The 16201-nt window shown below is 36.8% G+C and overlaps 1 protein-coding gene across 1 annotated transcript; it reads left to right on the top strand.

Annotated features, from left to right (window-relative positions):
* The first annotated feature begins 3586 nt into the window (after positions 1–3586).
* Positions 3587–15804, top strand: LOC139139170 (enoyl-CoA delta isomerase 1, mitochondrial-like). Its single transcript, XM_070707978.1, has 7 exons — positions 3587–3662; positions 7099–7230; positions 9369–9490; positions 9935–10081; positions 10637–10735; positions 11712–11910; positions 13863–15804. The coding sequence occupies exons 1-7, from the start codon at positions 3608–3610 to the stop codon at positions 14036–14038; spliced, it is 930 nt and encodes a 309-aa protein (XP_070564079.1). The 5' UTR covers positions 3587–3607; the 3' UTR covers positions 14039–15804.
* Positions 15805–16201: the final 397 nt, after the last annotated feature.

Consider the following 16201-nt stretch of genomic DNA (forward strand, 5'->3'; position numbering starts at 1 on the left):
ATCGGGAAATGATGTGTCGTTAAGAATTCTGGCCATTTTCCATGAAACCCTGTCAGGAACTGCCGGTCACGTTTAAATCCATTTTTTTCTTTGCCATTATCATGTGTGAAGGCAACTTAGAAAAAACAGTTTATGATGTCAGGTCACCCTTCAAGAGTTTGCTCGCTACTAAAAACTCATAAAACTCCTATCTCTGTTCACAACTATACACAAAGTGAAGGTTTGAAAGGCACAATTATTGCTAAAGCGATGGGACAACGGTCATGGTTGTTGAAAGAGATTCAACACTCGAGATGTCGCGGAGCACGCAAACAATACAAATCGGTAAGGTAAGTTTGTTTTAGATGGCATCATAGTATTGTACCTGCCTGTTCTTTATCGTATCGTTGTTAGTTGGATCTTGTTTGAATTCGGGATGAATCGTTGGGTCTGTCGTTCAGGGGTTTCCATCAACCGATATTTGTTTGCGTGATTAGACCCTTGTTGTAATAGATGTCCTCGTGTGAAATTACAGTGCTCGATGCTAAAAGCAGAGCGTTATAAATAAATAATAACACAAATTACTTCAATTACTATACAATCGGAAAGTAATAATATATGTTACTTACGTTTCATGCATCATACACACACACACACACACACACACACACACACACATATATATATATGTATATATGTATTATATATATATATATATATATATATATATATATATATATATATATATATATATATATATATATATATATATACACACACACAAAATGTATACAATGTGCCCTCCCGGTTATCACCATAATGGCTTTATGGCAATCTCTGAACTTGGGCACAGAGAGTATGTATATCACCTTGAAAGAATATATTCCCTCGAAAAAGTACGCCTTTGGACACCTAGTGATATCGATTGATATTAGCCATCGGGTTTTGCCATGGAGTGAATCGAGGATTCAATAATTGACTTTGGGAGTGCTAGAATAAATATATTCTAAACACAGAAGTCAAAATATAATGTTTTCTTGGAACAACTCCAGATGTACAACTCCGTCAAAGTGTCGTATTGTTAAAGTAAGCGATATTAGTAGGTTTTCAGAGGGTTCAATTCAAAATTATTGAAGAGCAGGTGAAACATTTTTGACGAGATATACCAAACTTCAAAAAACTCGCTTGCTTGGCCATAAATTTGTAATCTGGAAAAACTATGGCATCGATAAACTATCAAACATCAACTGCATACCACCCTTAGAAAAATATCTTGCGGGCAGGGACGAGAGAGAGATATATATATACAATGTTTTTTTGTTCGCTGCTGTTACCTCGACGAGTAAGGTTTTGACACTTCTGGGTACAGAAAACGAGATGTATACGGTGGAACTAGGCTGTAAGGGAGTGTATGGAAAAATACTAACACTGCCTTAAGATTTCATGATGCTAATAACTATATGAGGAGAGTATGTCGACTTCACCGGAAGTCTTGGTTCTGTGACAACTATCTGTTTGCTCATAAACACCTATTCATCCATGCAATTCCATGTTTCTGTTCATATTTTCATTGCTGTTATGTTCAATGCAGACTACATTTTGAGAGTGCGTGCATATTTTATGATATGAAGACGTCAACGAAACAAGGAAAAGTTCGAGTAAACCAGAGTGGGAACAGATGCCAAAATTTGATCGTTATTAGCAATACTCCCTGCAATACATGTGTACAGAACAAACAGATTGTAGGTCGCCTTCACTTGAGTATATAACCATGCAGCAAATGGAAGTAGATTTTAATGAGCATGATAATACCGAGCAAAAAAAAAAATTATGCTCGACAAACAGTGCATATCTATATTTTGTGCACCATTTTTTGCGGTCGAGGAGAAGCAGTTTAACCATATATCATAGAGAAAAGGGTCTGTGGTTTAACTGAACGGTGCTTATAGTGTGCAACGGGGTACTTAACACCACAAACTAATAGTTACAAATAAACCATGAATCAGTAAATACTCCTCCTGTCTTGTACTAAAAGTTGTGAGCATTGACAATGTATGGATGCACGGACCAGTTACAGATATTACACATCTGATGGATAGACAGAAAGTCCAGGATACGGTTACATGTGTGTTTAGTCAATGCGAGAGATGCCAGTAAATTGTAAAGCAATGAGAATATAAACGTGTACTGTATTTTCACAGTAAATGTAGACCCAAAACTAACCGTCATTAACTGTAAGGCTGCATTCACAAAACCTGCATGGGGAGGGGTGGGAGCTATGAATTGCGACTGAAATCTTTCTTTTTTTAGACCCCCTCCGTACCCTCATAAATTTTAAATCCCCATCTGATATTATTAAAAGTTTTCTCCCCTCACTATCATATTGCCAAATATTTAGTAGGGATGTACGCGCAGAAGAAAATAATTGCGCAGTTTTAACCACGCAGATGTTCGACACTACCTTTTCTATGACGCATGCATAAATACTCTGTAGGCTAGAGCTTATAGAAATATCGTCTACAGTTTGTAAAGTCATTAATCCTAACACAAGTTCTTCAATTGATTCATTTTTTCTGTTGACTTTTCATCTTATTGTCATTTGTAAATACATCAGTGGACTTCTTGGATTTGTTCGTCTAAGCCAACGTTATTAATCCAAATCTGGCTTGGTCGATTGTGCCCGATGATGTAACTATGTCCAAAATGACGATCACGAGAGAGTATGCTATTTGTGAATTCCTACCACATTTTTTCCAAATAGTGAAAAACTGAGAACTGTGACCTGCCAAAACAATTATTGTTTTGAAAAGTATGAGATACGACCTAAAAATTTTACAAAATTCACAATACTGGAAGATTGGAATATTCCATCAAATACAACGTAGGGTCTCTGAAATCTTGGGTGTGATAATAGCGAATTTGGTAAAAGATAAATAACCCAATCATTCATCCATACGCTTTTGATTTAATGAAGGATCTTTACTGTTCAAGGTTAGAATTTTCTGTTATTGTACGACTATAGTATGTGAAAATTTCATTCACTGCATGAACTTGGAAGGAACGGTTTTATATATTGATTTTAAGGGATTTTTGTGAGGAACCGTGGCTTTTAATTGTTGGTTTGTAGCAAATCAAGTATGGTGACCCAATACCGGATTGGATTATAGATAAAGCGGGTATGTGTCATGACAATATCGACGTGGCTGTCAGTGCATTTACGATTATCTCATACACTCCTAGATTTTATAAATTAGGGGATGTTTTCTGGTTTACTTTCCTGCCATAATAAGGGTGTCTTTTCGTTGAAAAACCCCACAGAAAGGGTGTTTTGAACAAGCATGGGTACCCAGCCTTTCCTGTGAAAGCTACTGGCACAAGGGCGATACCATTCGGTCAGAGCCATGTGAGGGTCTAGGTTAGGCGTACCGGAAACACATTTATTTGAGCCGTAGATATAAACCCGCTCTCATTGTTACAATAATCGAGATGAAATTAAGTCTAAGTCACCAGAAAATGTGCTGTGACCACACTGAAGACGGTGGAACTTCGTCGGATCGCCGCACTTTGATTCCGAGTATTCGACGAGCCAGACAAAGTTTTGCGCGTGCGCAGAGCTATCAGTGCGAAAATGGCGACTTTGGCTTTGAGTGTGAGCAGAACTGTGTCGTGTGGTTCCACGGCAGGTAAGCATTTTTTCCCCAACTTTACGCTCAAGTTCCTTTTTTCTTGACTCTTTTGGAAGAAGCAGCGTGACCTGCTGATTTGCAGTTTACAATATTGCCGATACTGTAAGTTACGTACAGTTACACGTCACGATTACGCTAGTCATGTTATGATAATTGATATGGCAACTTACGTGTGATAACTGGGGCAGGTATTAAAGTGGAAATTTTTGCGGCACTTCGACCCTAAAAGTAGGTTCCCCACTTTCTGTGAGAGACTATACATTAAATGACTCGTAACTTGTCTGTACTTTATCACAGACAACGGGACTAATTCACCAGTAGAGTAAGCTCAGCCCGTACGGTCGCCGTTAACTTCAACCTAACCCTGGGGTTATCAAACTATTCATAGGATACAAGAGATGTCGACCAGTTCATTGCGCATGCATACATGATAAGCCGCAGGCGTACGGGTTGCGCTGTGGCTTTCAATGAGTCTTGATGTTTAGAGCCAGGGTGTAAGCATGAGAGCCAGTGCGCAAGACATACACCAGTGCTATAACCGTGGCATAGTAATGACAGAATGAAATAGCAAGAAACAAAACTGATGTGCAGACTTACAGCAAGAAACAATTGAACGAAAGGCGTAAACAATGATGGGATAAACAACAACGAAACACAAAGTAGACAATAAGACATAATCATGCTGGAAAATGTGAACATTTACTCATAATTTGTTAATGTTTATATTAATTAGTTCTGATCTTTATTACTCCCTTGAGGGAGAATAGTTAAAAATGAATGCATGTTCACAGGAAGCATTGCAATAATCTTAAAATGGATTAGAAATTACATCAAAGTAACTCATCATCACCATCGAAACCAGTGTCACACAGTGAAACATTCAGGTCACCAAGGATAGATGACAACATGTAGACCTGTGTTGGTGTCTGTCACAATAACACCGTGTCTACTTGAAGCAACTAGAATGAATCCAGCTACAGCAGTGCCCTGTGAAACCTTCTTGTTGGAAAATGATTACGGAACATGTCAGTGTCCTGCGTAACCTTTGTTTAGAAATGATTACAGAACCTACATTTCAGACCTCAATACAGGGACACCTAATAGCTCCAATTCACAGACATTTGATTTGCCACTCACGTCAGCTTGCCAATTATGAAACATATGATAATGATTGCAGATATAAATACAGATCTCTTACGTACTCAGCTGTACGTGCCCATCACAACAACCAAAGGGATAAATGTCAAAATGAAGGTTATTCTCATGGATAATTTTCATAGTTTTTAGGAAAGACGTACACTCATTACAACTTAGAAACAGAAAAATTATTAGAAAAATTTGTATACAGACTAGTTTAAATGTACACAACCCTTGGCCTTCTTGTGTAGTCTGCAGCAATATGTACATGTGGTACTGTACATTTGCTCTTGAAGAACCATGGAGGTAAAAAAAAGGTGGTTTACCTTCATGAAGAACCATTGAAACCAATGGGAATAGATGATATTCTGCAAGATCAGATCCATAATTCTGTTGAAATTTGACAAGCACAGATTCACAACAAGATAATAACTACGAAAAAATAAACGCACAATTGACAAACACAAAAAACCTGGACTATTCATGAAACGTTTTCAAATGAAAGACATTAAACAGTGAACAGATATACATAGCTACATACACAAATAAAAAAAAGTAAACAATAATGAATAGATACTGGCAAGGAAATGGATACTGCTGATGTTCCCGTACAGTAGAAAAATGGGTACCTAGCTGTGTGTGACTCACATTTACTATGTACAAATCTGTTTATTTCAAAGTATAGTACTTGGAACACTTCAAAACCAGGTCAAATGAACAGCGATAAAAGATTCGCATGTCCAAAGTCTGAAAAGGTCTCACATTGTTGCAGGGATCATTTGTTATCGCGATTTTTCTGATACCATGCCCCTCGAAATTTAAACATTTTCTCAAACTTTTCTCAAGGAAACTTTCAACAGTTCTCTTTGAAAATCAAGAATAAAAATTGGGGGTCACCATGTAAATTTTGGTGCTAAGGAAAAAATATTTGAAATTCAAAATGGCCGCCGTAGCTGTGGCAACTCAATAGGGGAAAAATGAGGTTTTTGATTTTCACAAATATAAGACTACAACACTTATACTTATTTCAAGAACTTGAAAATGAGCCAACACAAGTGCTGGGTCAAAGAAGCATTTTAAAGTTTAAGAGTCCAAATATTTGTCCCAATCCAATGTGTACATGCTACCGTAACTCCAATCTGAAAATTGTAATACCACTTGAAGGCAAAAAAATAGGCTCATCTATTGTTATTGCCTAGAGCTCAAGGACGATACTTTGATATGGAACTCAGCATTCTATCGATAACAGTTCAAGAATTGTTAATTGTAACCCCTGAAACAAACAGAATTAAGCTCTTAAATATCGCATCACATAAAACATTAAATCTGTGAAATCTGACATATTTGGTAAAACTCATCAGGGTTCTATATTGCAATCTACGGTACTACCTTCAGAAATGGGATAAAGTCGTTTTCATTTTAGATTTCACAGTTGTATTTATTCCATCATCATAATTTTGTGATATTTCATGTTGCTTTTAAATTGTCAATCCTCAGACAGACTATGTCGACTGTCATCTGTATTATATGTTACAAGCTAGACATGACATGAACAGTATGCCCTCTAAGCCAATATGACCTGCTCAATGCAAACCAAGTGCCCGTAATGCAAGTAATGTTTACACAATTCCTCAAACTGATGCAAAGTTTCAAGAAAAAGAAGGCACGCTGGACATAGAACCATCTTACTGTTAAAATTCTGAATTGGCACTTTTGAATTACCAGTAATTGTGTGTTTCACATTCAAATAAGGGGAGAGATAAGTACTACAACCAGCTTACTAGACGGATTGCTAAATCAAAAACAACCAAAGCAAAGCATCTGGGTGGCGTCTTTGAATGACAAAAGAAATAGGCCGGTTTCATAATAACCCCTATATGACCTTTACATTATGGTGTGTTGACAGACAGCATGCAATATTCAAAAGTCATCATTACATTCCGCTACAAACAAAGGGAGAACAATTTTGCCTAAAAGGGAATGACAGTGGCAATTCAGTCTTTGAATTCACCTGTGTCTCAGAGTATTGAAGTCAAACTGAATGAATGCCAACAAAAGTACAGACGTAAAGGTCATATAGGGTCATGAAAACAGCCTATGGTATTGTTAAGTGAAACCAGTCCAAATACTAGACTGATGTTGTTAAACTCGTGTATGCAGTGTTCCTTCAAGTATTTGGACAGATTTTCTGGCTTTCAAAATCTTACAATTCTTTTGTGGTCAACAAAATGGGCTGACTCAGTTTGAAAAAACACGTTGAGTAAATTAAGTTTCTCCTGTCATGTTCTATCTACAGGTTTACGATGTTGCTTATTAAGACATGGAATAGCATCAAGTAGATTGTCTGCACCTTTTGCCGTCAGAGAAGTACAAAGAAGATCTTTATCAACTGATCTTGTTACTGTGGAAACAGACCCAGATAATAAAGGTGGGCTATTGCATGGTACTAACTGCATGCCAAGCTTGTATTTCTAATTGTTTTATTCATGCTCATCTAGATAATGCCTTTGCCAGGCGTAGAATTTTATCTGAGGCAAGTAACGTCTCACAAACATGCACAGGCTTATTTCGTACGTATCTAATCATCAATGAACTTGGGTAAGCCCATTGGAATGGCATATGATAATACCTGGAATAATGATGGAAGGAAATGATTCAAAATTGGAAATCCCAGGTTGGAAAACCCGGATATGAAATTGCAAAGTGGAATTTCCTGTACTAACCTCTTCACAATACTGATAGCTTGATTTTCCTATTCAAATTTTCCAGTTTTAAACCATTCCATGATAGTATTTCCAGTTTGGAACCAAGCCTAAATGGAACTTCCAGTTTAGAATTATTCCATTTCAGCATTCTGTGCAAGGTTCCATCACATGCCTTCTTGAACTTGAAGAGAGAGGTTTGACCTTGACGTAGAATAAACACACATACTGGAACAGCCTACCATTGAGCATATAAATCTATCTTTACAATGTTGCATGAGCAAGAAAAACAAAACCAGAAAAAACATTCCAAGCAGTTGCTTGATAGATGGGTAGGCATTTTGTATGCCAGTGGACGGTAAAAGACCATTCATTTCCATCAATGAGTAGGGAAATTTATTATTTTGCTCAGCAGCCAACTTGGGAAAAAAACAGCAGGCAGACATGGAAAATATTAGGTTGCTCACAAGGCTTTGCTGATGGTAAGGACAAATAATGTGGCAGAGAGTAGGGCGGTGGAGAGAAGGTAGTGGGGAGAGGGCAGCAGGGAAAGGTCCATTAAAGAATTTTTGTAATTGAAATTGGGAGGGAAATCTTTCAAATCATAACAGACGAGCATCTGTAACATATATATCCTCCCTTTTCCCTTCTAAATTCAATTGTTTAAAATATCTGATAATAGAGTAGATACAAAACACCTATAGCTGGTTGGCTACTTCCATTGTTAGCGTTCATATTTATGTATACAGTAGATAACCTAGTCGCTATGATTTGCAAAAATATCAGAAAATGTGAGAAAAGTCAGACAGCAAAGGGCTTATTTGCATTCAACATTTCTTCAGAGGGTTTGTCTTTGATATTTTTAATGCCGCCAGCATGATGTGAATAAGTTTTTTTTTTGCAGAATTAGCCTCTTCAAAATTTGCTATATGACGTACCTGCTGCATTCTATCATGACTTCCCCCGGCGATGACTTCACTTTGCCCTTTGACCTACATTCCTCATTGTGTTGACCTTCTATGTAAAATAGGTCACTTCCACTGACTGTCTCCTTTTCTCACTGACAGAGTTGTAGCAGCCATGGATGCCAATGCTGTTCATCAAAATCACATTTTTAATGCTTATATTAAATGTTTATGTTTTCTTTACCAATCGATATAGTCCTCCAGTAACAAGAAACTTTCAGTATCCCATTTCCTACCAAGCCTGCTACTTTCCCATCTGCCAAATCAGTAGAAAGCAGTACAGTGCCAAAACCTAAGTCCTTTATGTATAGTCACCTTCGTGGCATTTGTCACACTGGGTCAAGTCAGTAAAATTCATGTTTACTCTATCTATGTTTTCAGGCGCCTAAAATGTCCAAGTCTTTGTGAAAATGCAATGTATGGGGTGTGTCATACCTCACTAATTTTAACCCTTTTCCTGCCAGACAGTATCACTTCCCCATCAACCAAGTCAGTAAAAAGCAGTATTGAGCCAAAACATGACGTATTTTCACCCACTCAGGTTGGTCTGTTATAGCATCTTTAGTAAAAAAAGGTTTACAGTATTTTTGTTTTCAACAGCCTTCAAATGTACAGTATTATGTTAAAATACACCATATGGAATATGTTGTTTCATTAATTTTAACCATCTTGACCTGGTGGTGAAATATTGACTTGGCGGGAAAAGGGTTAATGAACTTGACCTGATAGTGAAGATGAATTTGGCAGGATAAAGGGTTCATTCATTTGTAAGCTACAGTCCTTTCATCTCATGATCTGACATAATCCGTAGAAAGTCAATTTTGGCCTTGAGATTAACAGTATGCATTCACACTTCCTTGGTCAGGGCAGATAATGATCTATTATATCCATTCTTATAGATGTAGCAATTCTTAAGATGAACCACAAACCGGTGAACGGCCTGAATATACAACTGATGACAGAAATGACTGCAGCCCTGGAGAAATTGGAAAACAGTGCAAGAGGTGTCATTTTAACATCAGTGAGTTTATTCACTTTACAATATTACTAAGTGATTAACTTTTTACAGTGGTTTGCGATGAATCGTTAGCAATATGGAAACTAGACGTACCGTCTAAATTGAAGAGTTGCCAACTCTGTATTATCGTTTCTGTATCAGTCAGTAACAAAGACATAGACTCTGTGAAAGTTGAAATATTGTCCAGAACGCATTATTTGCAAGTGTTGCTTGACTACACGGGAGATAATCTCTTGGTTTTAAAAGGGAATGGTTGAAAGTTTGTTTAGGAAAAGTTTGATCACAAATTTTATTTTGAGGACTTCATTGTCTTACTGTATAATTCTTTACTTGTGACTCAACTGTTTACTGCACATATGGGCAGGTAGACAAGGCTTCCATTTTCTAATTGCCTGCAAGTTTCTGAAACTCACATCCAACTCTATTTTTGTTTACTTACTTTCACAGAATGTCAGTAATATTTTCTCAGCAGGCCTTGACATCACTGGGTTTTTCCAAAAGACTCCGGAAGAGACAGATGCATTCTGGTGTGCCTTGCAAGACATGTGGTTAAAGCTCTATGGATCACCCCTTGTCACCATCGCAGCTATTAATGTATGTGTTTATCCAGACTGTCGTGGTCAATGTCCATACTGTAGAATTTGTTTTTACTATTCCCACCCCTTCCCTTTCCTAAATATTACATCTAAAATCTAGTCACACATGTCATTAAATGTGAAAATGATAACAACATAACATGAACTGTTACTAAATTATATTGGGAAATTTTCAAAAAATATTCAATTTGTTAGCTTTCCATCCATAGCCACTGTTGATGTCATGATTTTACTTTCAGTGATTTTTTAGGGTTTTTTGTATTTTCCACAGTGATAAAGAATTACAACATATATTTTACATGTATTTGAAATTTATAAGTCTTATATGACCAGTAAACATGCTATAAGATGGTACTTACAGAAAATGAATTGCTTACACATGGTCAGTGTATCTTCCCTATACAGCTACTGAAAAAGCTTAAATTGCATCACTGTGGATGTCTAAAAATCCAATACAAGTATCAAGATTTCAGATTCTTTGATTAGATTGATTCCGTCAAAGTACCATGAAAGATCTCCCAATATTACTGGTATATCTTACATTTATCTGCAGGGTCACAGCCCAGCTGGTGGTTGTATGCTAGCCATGTCATGTGACTACAGGATTATGGCCAGGGCAAAGTACTCCATAGGACTCAATGAAACACTCTTGGTATGTTTTTCATAATACAAAATCTGTTCTCAGAATTCTTTAGTGTCTGTAAGTCTGTGTCTCTTCAGATAAGTCCTACACTATAGGAAGGCATATATGTACTTTCAAAGAGACAGTAGTTGTAAGTTGTTAGAATATTTTCATTAATTCTTCTAGAAAAGCATATTTCTTCTTTTCCTTGGGAAAGTATCTTGAAATGCAGAGTGTTAGCACAGAAAACACTGTGTAGGATGTGCAATATTATTGTTGTAGCATGAAATCTAGTCAGAACGAACATCAAACATTCGGCTTTTAACAATAACATTTGAAATTTAGGTGGTTTTAAACAATTTGGGGAGTGGGTAAAGAAACTTGTGTCTCACTGAAAAGTTCATAAAAAGTTTGAGATAATGGCACTTCCAGAACAGTAAGCTGGTAAATGCCTGTGGGAGCCGCTCACGTCACGTGACAAGTTTCCTTTGGTAAACCAAAGCAATGAAATCAGATCAGCTGATGCAGTATCATACTCCCAAAAGCATTGACATATCTTTCCTAAGCACTGCCTGATCAGTTATCAATCTGGAAAAGTAATAGTTGTTTAAGAATTGCAAAGATGTGAAAGTTGTTAAATGTGTACTCATAAATCTTATTTCTATCAGGCATACATCCTTATACAATTGACAGAGTTTGAAATAATGTTCAAATTAAAATTGAATTATTACTATATGTTGTATTCATGTTACAAGGCTTGTTACTATTTGCCCACCAGGTTCTCTCTCATTAGTTTTCATCAGTAGGTACAAATATTATTCTTTCATGTGTGAGCACCATTGTTAATGTTAACACTGCTCATCGCTCACCCAAAGATCATACATGTGTGATGATATTGCCACCTGGTATATGTGTTTAGATTCCTTTGATAGAGTTGCAAGTTGTCAGTTCCTTCTATGCACTGAAGTCTTTCACAACATTTCTTTACATGACAATCGCATTACAGGGCATTGTTGCACCATTCTGGTTCGTTGATGTGATGAAAAGAACTATTGGACACAGAGAGAGTGAGAAGGCTCTACAACTTGGCACGTTGTATACCTGTGAACAGGCCTTACAGATTGGCCTTGTGGATGAACTGTGTGACCCTGATCAAGTGTTGGACCAGGCCAAGGCTGAAATGAAGAAATGGCTTAAAATACCAGGTATGATACTGTGTACTCAGAATTGTAACTTTCACACCATTTCAAAGTTACATGTAACTGTCATGATAGAGAAGATGATCCGATAATGGTTCTACTCCGGAATAAAAAGGACGCGATGCGTACGCCGTTCTACATACTTCAGTACGCCCAAATGATCATGTGATGCCGGTACAAACAAACCACATGTGTACTGAACGCGTATGGAAATACACGTACGTCTATGCGCGTTTGCGCACATGGCTTTGTTTGTACCGTGGTCGATTCGAATTCCGGGTTTGGCCTATTAGTCTCATAATAACCAAGCAAAGCTACACACACTTTTTAACGTTTTATTTGAACCTGGAATTGTTGTCAGATAAAAAGAATGATTTCTTGGTGCGACCCAATTATTGTAACATTTCAACAATTTATTGCTGTATGGGTATATAAAGAACTTTGACTGGTAAGACAGAGCAGCATTTCCTTTTGCTACTGTCATACTCACTGCTTCAAATCTACTGACAACAACTTTTTAAAAGAAATATCACAATATTCGTATATTTGTCTGGTCTCAACCTTAAGGGCCAGTGGCTGTGATTGTTGATGAATTTTTTCACTAGATATTTTTTTTTTAATGTGAACTCAGTGTTCTGTTCTGACTTAATCACAAAAGCATGTAGAGATACACAGTATTCAGCTTGTCAACTCAGCCTTTACATGTATAGACAACATTGTTATTGTTGACAAGTGAATTCTGGTTCAAACAAGAATTCAAATGTAAACAATAACAGTGCATTTTACATTTACAGACACTGTGTTAGCAAGCTAAAGAGTCGGTGTTCCAACATGCTTTGGGGAGTAAAAAAAGAACTTTCAATCAACATAAAAAACAAAACAAATGACAAAATCATCTAAAGTTACAGTTTCTAGCCTTGTTAAGGTTGTGTTGCACTTAACCGAGATACATGTACATTTTTTCAAAGCAATATTTCTTGTCAAAGATGACATGAAAACCCCCTAATACTATGGTAGCAATAGTTTACTCAGAGGATGAAGGGGAACATATTCGGTGTAGAAAAACCTCAATTTTGGTATTAATAATAAAAATTAATTTAAGTTAAAATATTTGCATGGTTTGCATAAATTTGCATAAATTTACACTTTCGCATTCAACTCACGATTGCTTGTAAAAAGGTGAACCCAACCAACATTTTGATCATGGGTTAATAAATTAATGAAAATTTAAACTGTAGTAATGGTGGACTTCTTGCTGTTCAGAAACCTATTGTTTGTCATATCTTTTGTCTATCCCCACACATTCATCATTGTCTTGTCACCATCGTTCAAGTTTCATAATCCCTTTAGAACTTTGCTGCATCTGTATACAACCAGGGTCATCAGTTTAGGCCCAGTGGATGCAATTAGAAACGTCATGTACGAAAGAAACTCAAAACTATAGGGGTTTCAGCATGGGGTACTTAAATGGTGTTTAACTATTGACTATGCACTATTGGGCACTTGCAATGTCCATTTGTCAGAATGAGTTCGGAAATGCACCCATTTCAACACAAGAAAATGTACTTGAACTTGTACTTGACCATACCGTGTAGACTGTAAGCTGTGAAGTCATGAGACCAGTCGAAATATCTTATTAATTTGTTTCCAAACACAGAGAATATCTGCTCGCATGAAGTAGGCCAAAACAAGTCACCTGGCAAAGAATGCTATTTGTATTTTTGTACACTTACATGTATTTGTATTTAAAATGTGATTGAGTATGTGCAATATGTTACAATCACTGCCTCGTATACAGTAGCTTTGAATTAGGAGCAACTTGACTCTTATTTTATTCCTGCCAGCCAGAACAAACTCAGTCCCAAATCAGACATTCACCACCAAGAGCAATTGCTTTTGCTTATTTGTTTTGCTTATTTATTTATTTATTTATTTGTTTGTTGGTGTGTTTGTTTCAGATGCTAGCAAGAAATCTGACAAAGTCCTCCTTACGGCAAGACCTCATCAGCAAGCTGACTTCATGCAAGAAACAAGACATCAACTTCTTCACCACGTTCATTCAGCAATCTTCAGTACAGAAAGCTCTAGGAATGTACCTCCAAAGTCTGAAGAAAAAATCAAGATAGCTCCATGAAACAGTTATTAATTTGAGAAATTCTCTCCACTTTGACATTGTTTCACATCTATCAAATATATCTAGCTTTTAAGACCAATGGCAGTGATGGTCTCTATTGAAATCAGTGTTTCCCCTGTCTGTTTGCAACATTGAATTACGTTACTGAAAAGCAAGTTTGGTGAGGAGAGATGTGCCTAGATAAACCAAATAGATCATGCCGAATTTCACTAGCCTCAAACTTGACACATTTATGATATGCGTTTGTATATCACTCTATAAGCAGTGCAAATGTACTGAACACTCAAATATATACAACTTGTACACTGTTTGCCTTACCATCCCAGTGTCTTTGGTTGAACTAGGACAGATTACAGGCAAATTAGTGTGAGAAGCAGGCCAGAGAGCAGGCATGTACTGAAATCAGAACTTCAGAGTTATTTGAGGACACTACAAATGCAAATGTTTTTCATTGTTCCATGAGGCTTTGCTTAATGGAAGTCATGGTTAAAGGCACTGTTCGCGATCCCTAGGATCGCCTTTGTTCTAATTTGTAAGAGAATTATAGAGGTGTGATAGCCTTTTGTTTTCCATTGAAATTTTAATCTGGTGCGTCAATTTTCTGATGAGACAATCTGGTGCCATCACAGGCCTTTAAGTGAGTTGAGTTTTAACTCTCCCAGCAAACTTGCCCAGGGATTTAGGAACTCAGAGGAAACACCACAGGGAATAGCACAAAATTCCTTTTGATGATATCTGTAATTGTTCCAATGAAGACAACCATGATGTATAGTGCAAGATATTGACAAGGTCAACACTGTGTCCGTTTTGGCAGTGTTTGTGGTATAGTAACAGTGTGTGGTCAAGTAATCAGAGGTTAAATTAAAGTGTCAAGTAAAGGGAGAGAAGACCGTTGATATAAAATACATATCATTATTGGAAATATCACAGATGTCGTGAAAAGAAAGCACTAATTTCATGCTTTTCCCTGTGGAAACACCAGCAAGACTTCCTTTTGGCTCCCTCACAACTGACATCACTGTAATCTTTAGACTTTCCTCAGAGGACACACATCAAACATAAACGTAACCTTGAAAGGGTTTAGAATTAGGGTGAAGGTTTGCGTTAGGGTTGGCATTATGTAATACTATGTAGTATATCCTACATAAAAAGGGGAACAGGGTGAGGAGGGGGCCCTAAGGAAGTCTTTCTGAAATACCGTGTAAAGCAATGAGAGTCTGTAATTGATAATAAAACAGACGTAACAGCTAGACTACATAAGGTGTTCGATATACAACAATGGGTTATTTTCAACTCCTTTCATTGGAAACATTGGGAATTATTTTGGTAATGAAAAGGTGGAAGAAGTCTCTTTATTCATGCTTTCCTCAAAATATTTTACAGAGTCTTTCAGATTTGTTATGAAAATGATAATGTTAGCTTCTTCTGTACCACAAATATCTGTAAGAAACTAGTAGTTTTTGCCTCATACTGTTTACTGCTTCACAACGCACAATTATCAAACTTATTTCCACTCATGACCGAAGTTGTACTAAAAGTCTGGTGTGGTTGGGTTGATGGCAAGAAACTTTGTCTGGACCATTTTCAAAAATTTTTCCTCTGAATAAATGTGGAACCGGTAAGATGTTAATACCCTTTGTTGATTCAACTCAGAAAAGTTGTTGATTGTTTACAGTAGAATGAGGATGTGAAGATGTAGACTTTGTTGTTCAAATAGAAGAGCGCCCTCAACGTTCAATGCAAAATAAATTTGTTTCTTCACAGTAGTTTATTGTAATGTTCATGCAGTGATCGTTTTCTCCTCTACGCCCCTTTGTTTTGCTAATATTTTCAGAAGTCATCTTTATGGTCCATTAATTTCAATAACCTTGTTACTGTACTGTTATCCTTACAGTCCATGACTTGGTTTTTTGTCTACATTTTCTATGAAAATACTGTGTACATTTTTTTATTCCCATTGCTTTACAATTTACCGTCATCTCTCGAATATGACTAAACACACACAGTTGAACATATCCCCCATTATTAACCCTTTTCCTGCCAAGTTCATATTTCACCATCAGGTCAAGATGGTTAAAATGAATGAAACACAACATATTCCATGATTCATAGTTTATTTGTACTATTAGTTTGTGGTGTGGAGTGGTGAATACCCTACTGTAC

Source organism: Ptychodera flava, chromosome 8, assembly GCF_041260155.1.
Source record: "Ptychodera flava strain L36383 chromosome 8, AS_Pfla_20210202, whole genome shotgun sequence".
Lineage (NCBI taxonomy): Eukaryota > Metazoa > Hemichordata > Enteropneusta > Ptychoderidae > Ptychodera > Ptychodera flava.

Coding starts and splice junctions, on each gene's coding strand:
- LOC139139170 (XM_070707978.1), top strand. CDS start 3,608: ATGGCGACTTTGGCTTTGAGTGTGAGCAGAACTGTGTCGTGTGGTTCC. Junction 9,491..9,934: donor GAGGTGTCATTTTAACATCA/GTGAGTTTATTC, acceptor TTACTTTCACAG/AATGTCAGTAATATTTTCTC. Junction 11,911..13,862: donor GAAATGGCTTAAAATACCAG/GTATGATACTGT, acceptor TGTTTGTTTCAG/ATGCTAGCAAGAAATCTGAC.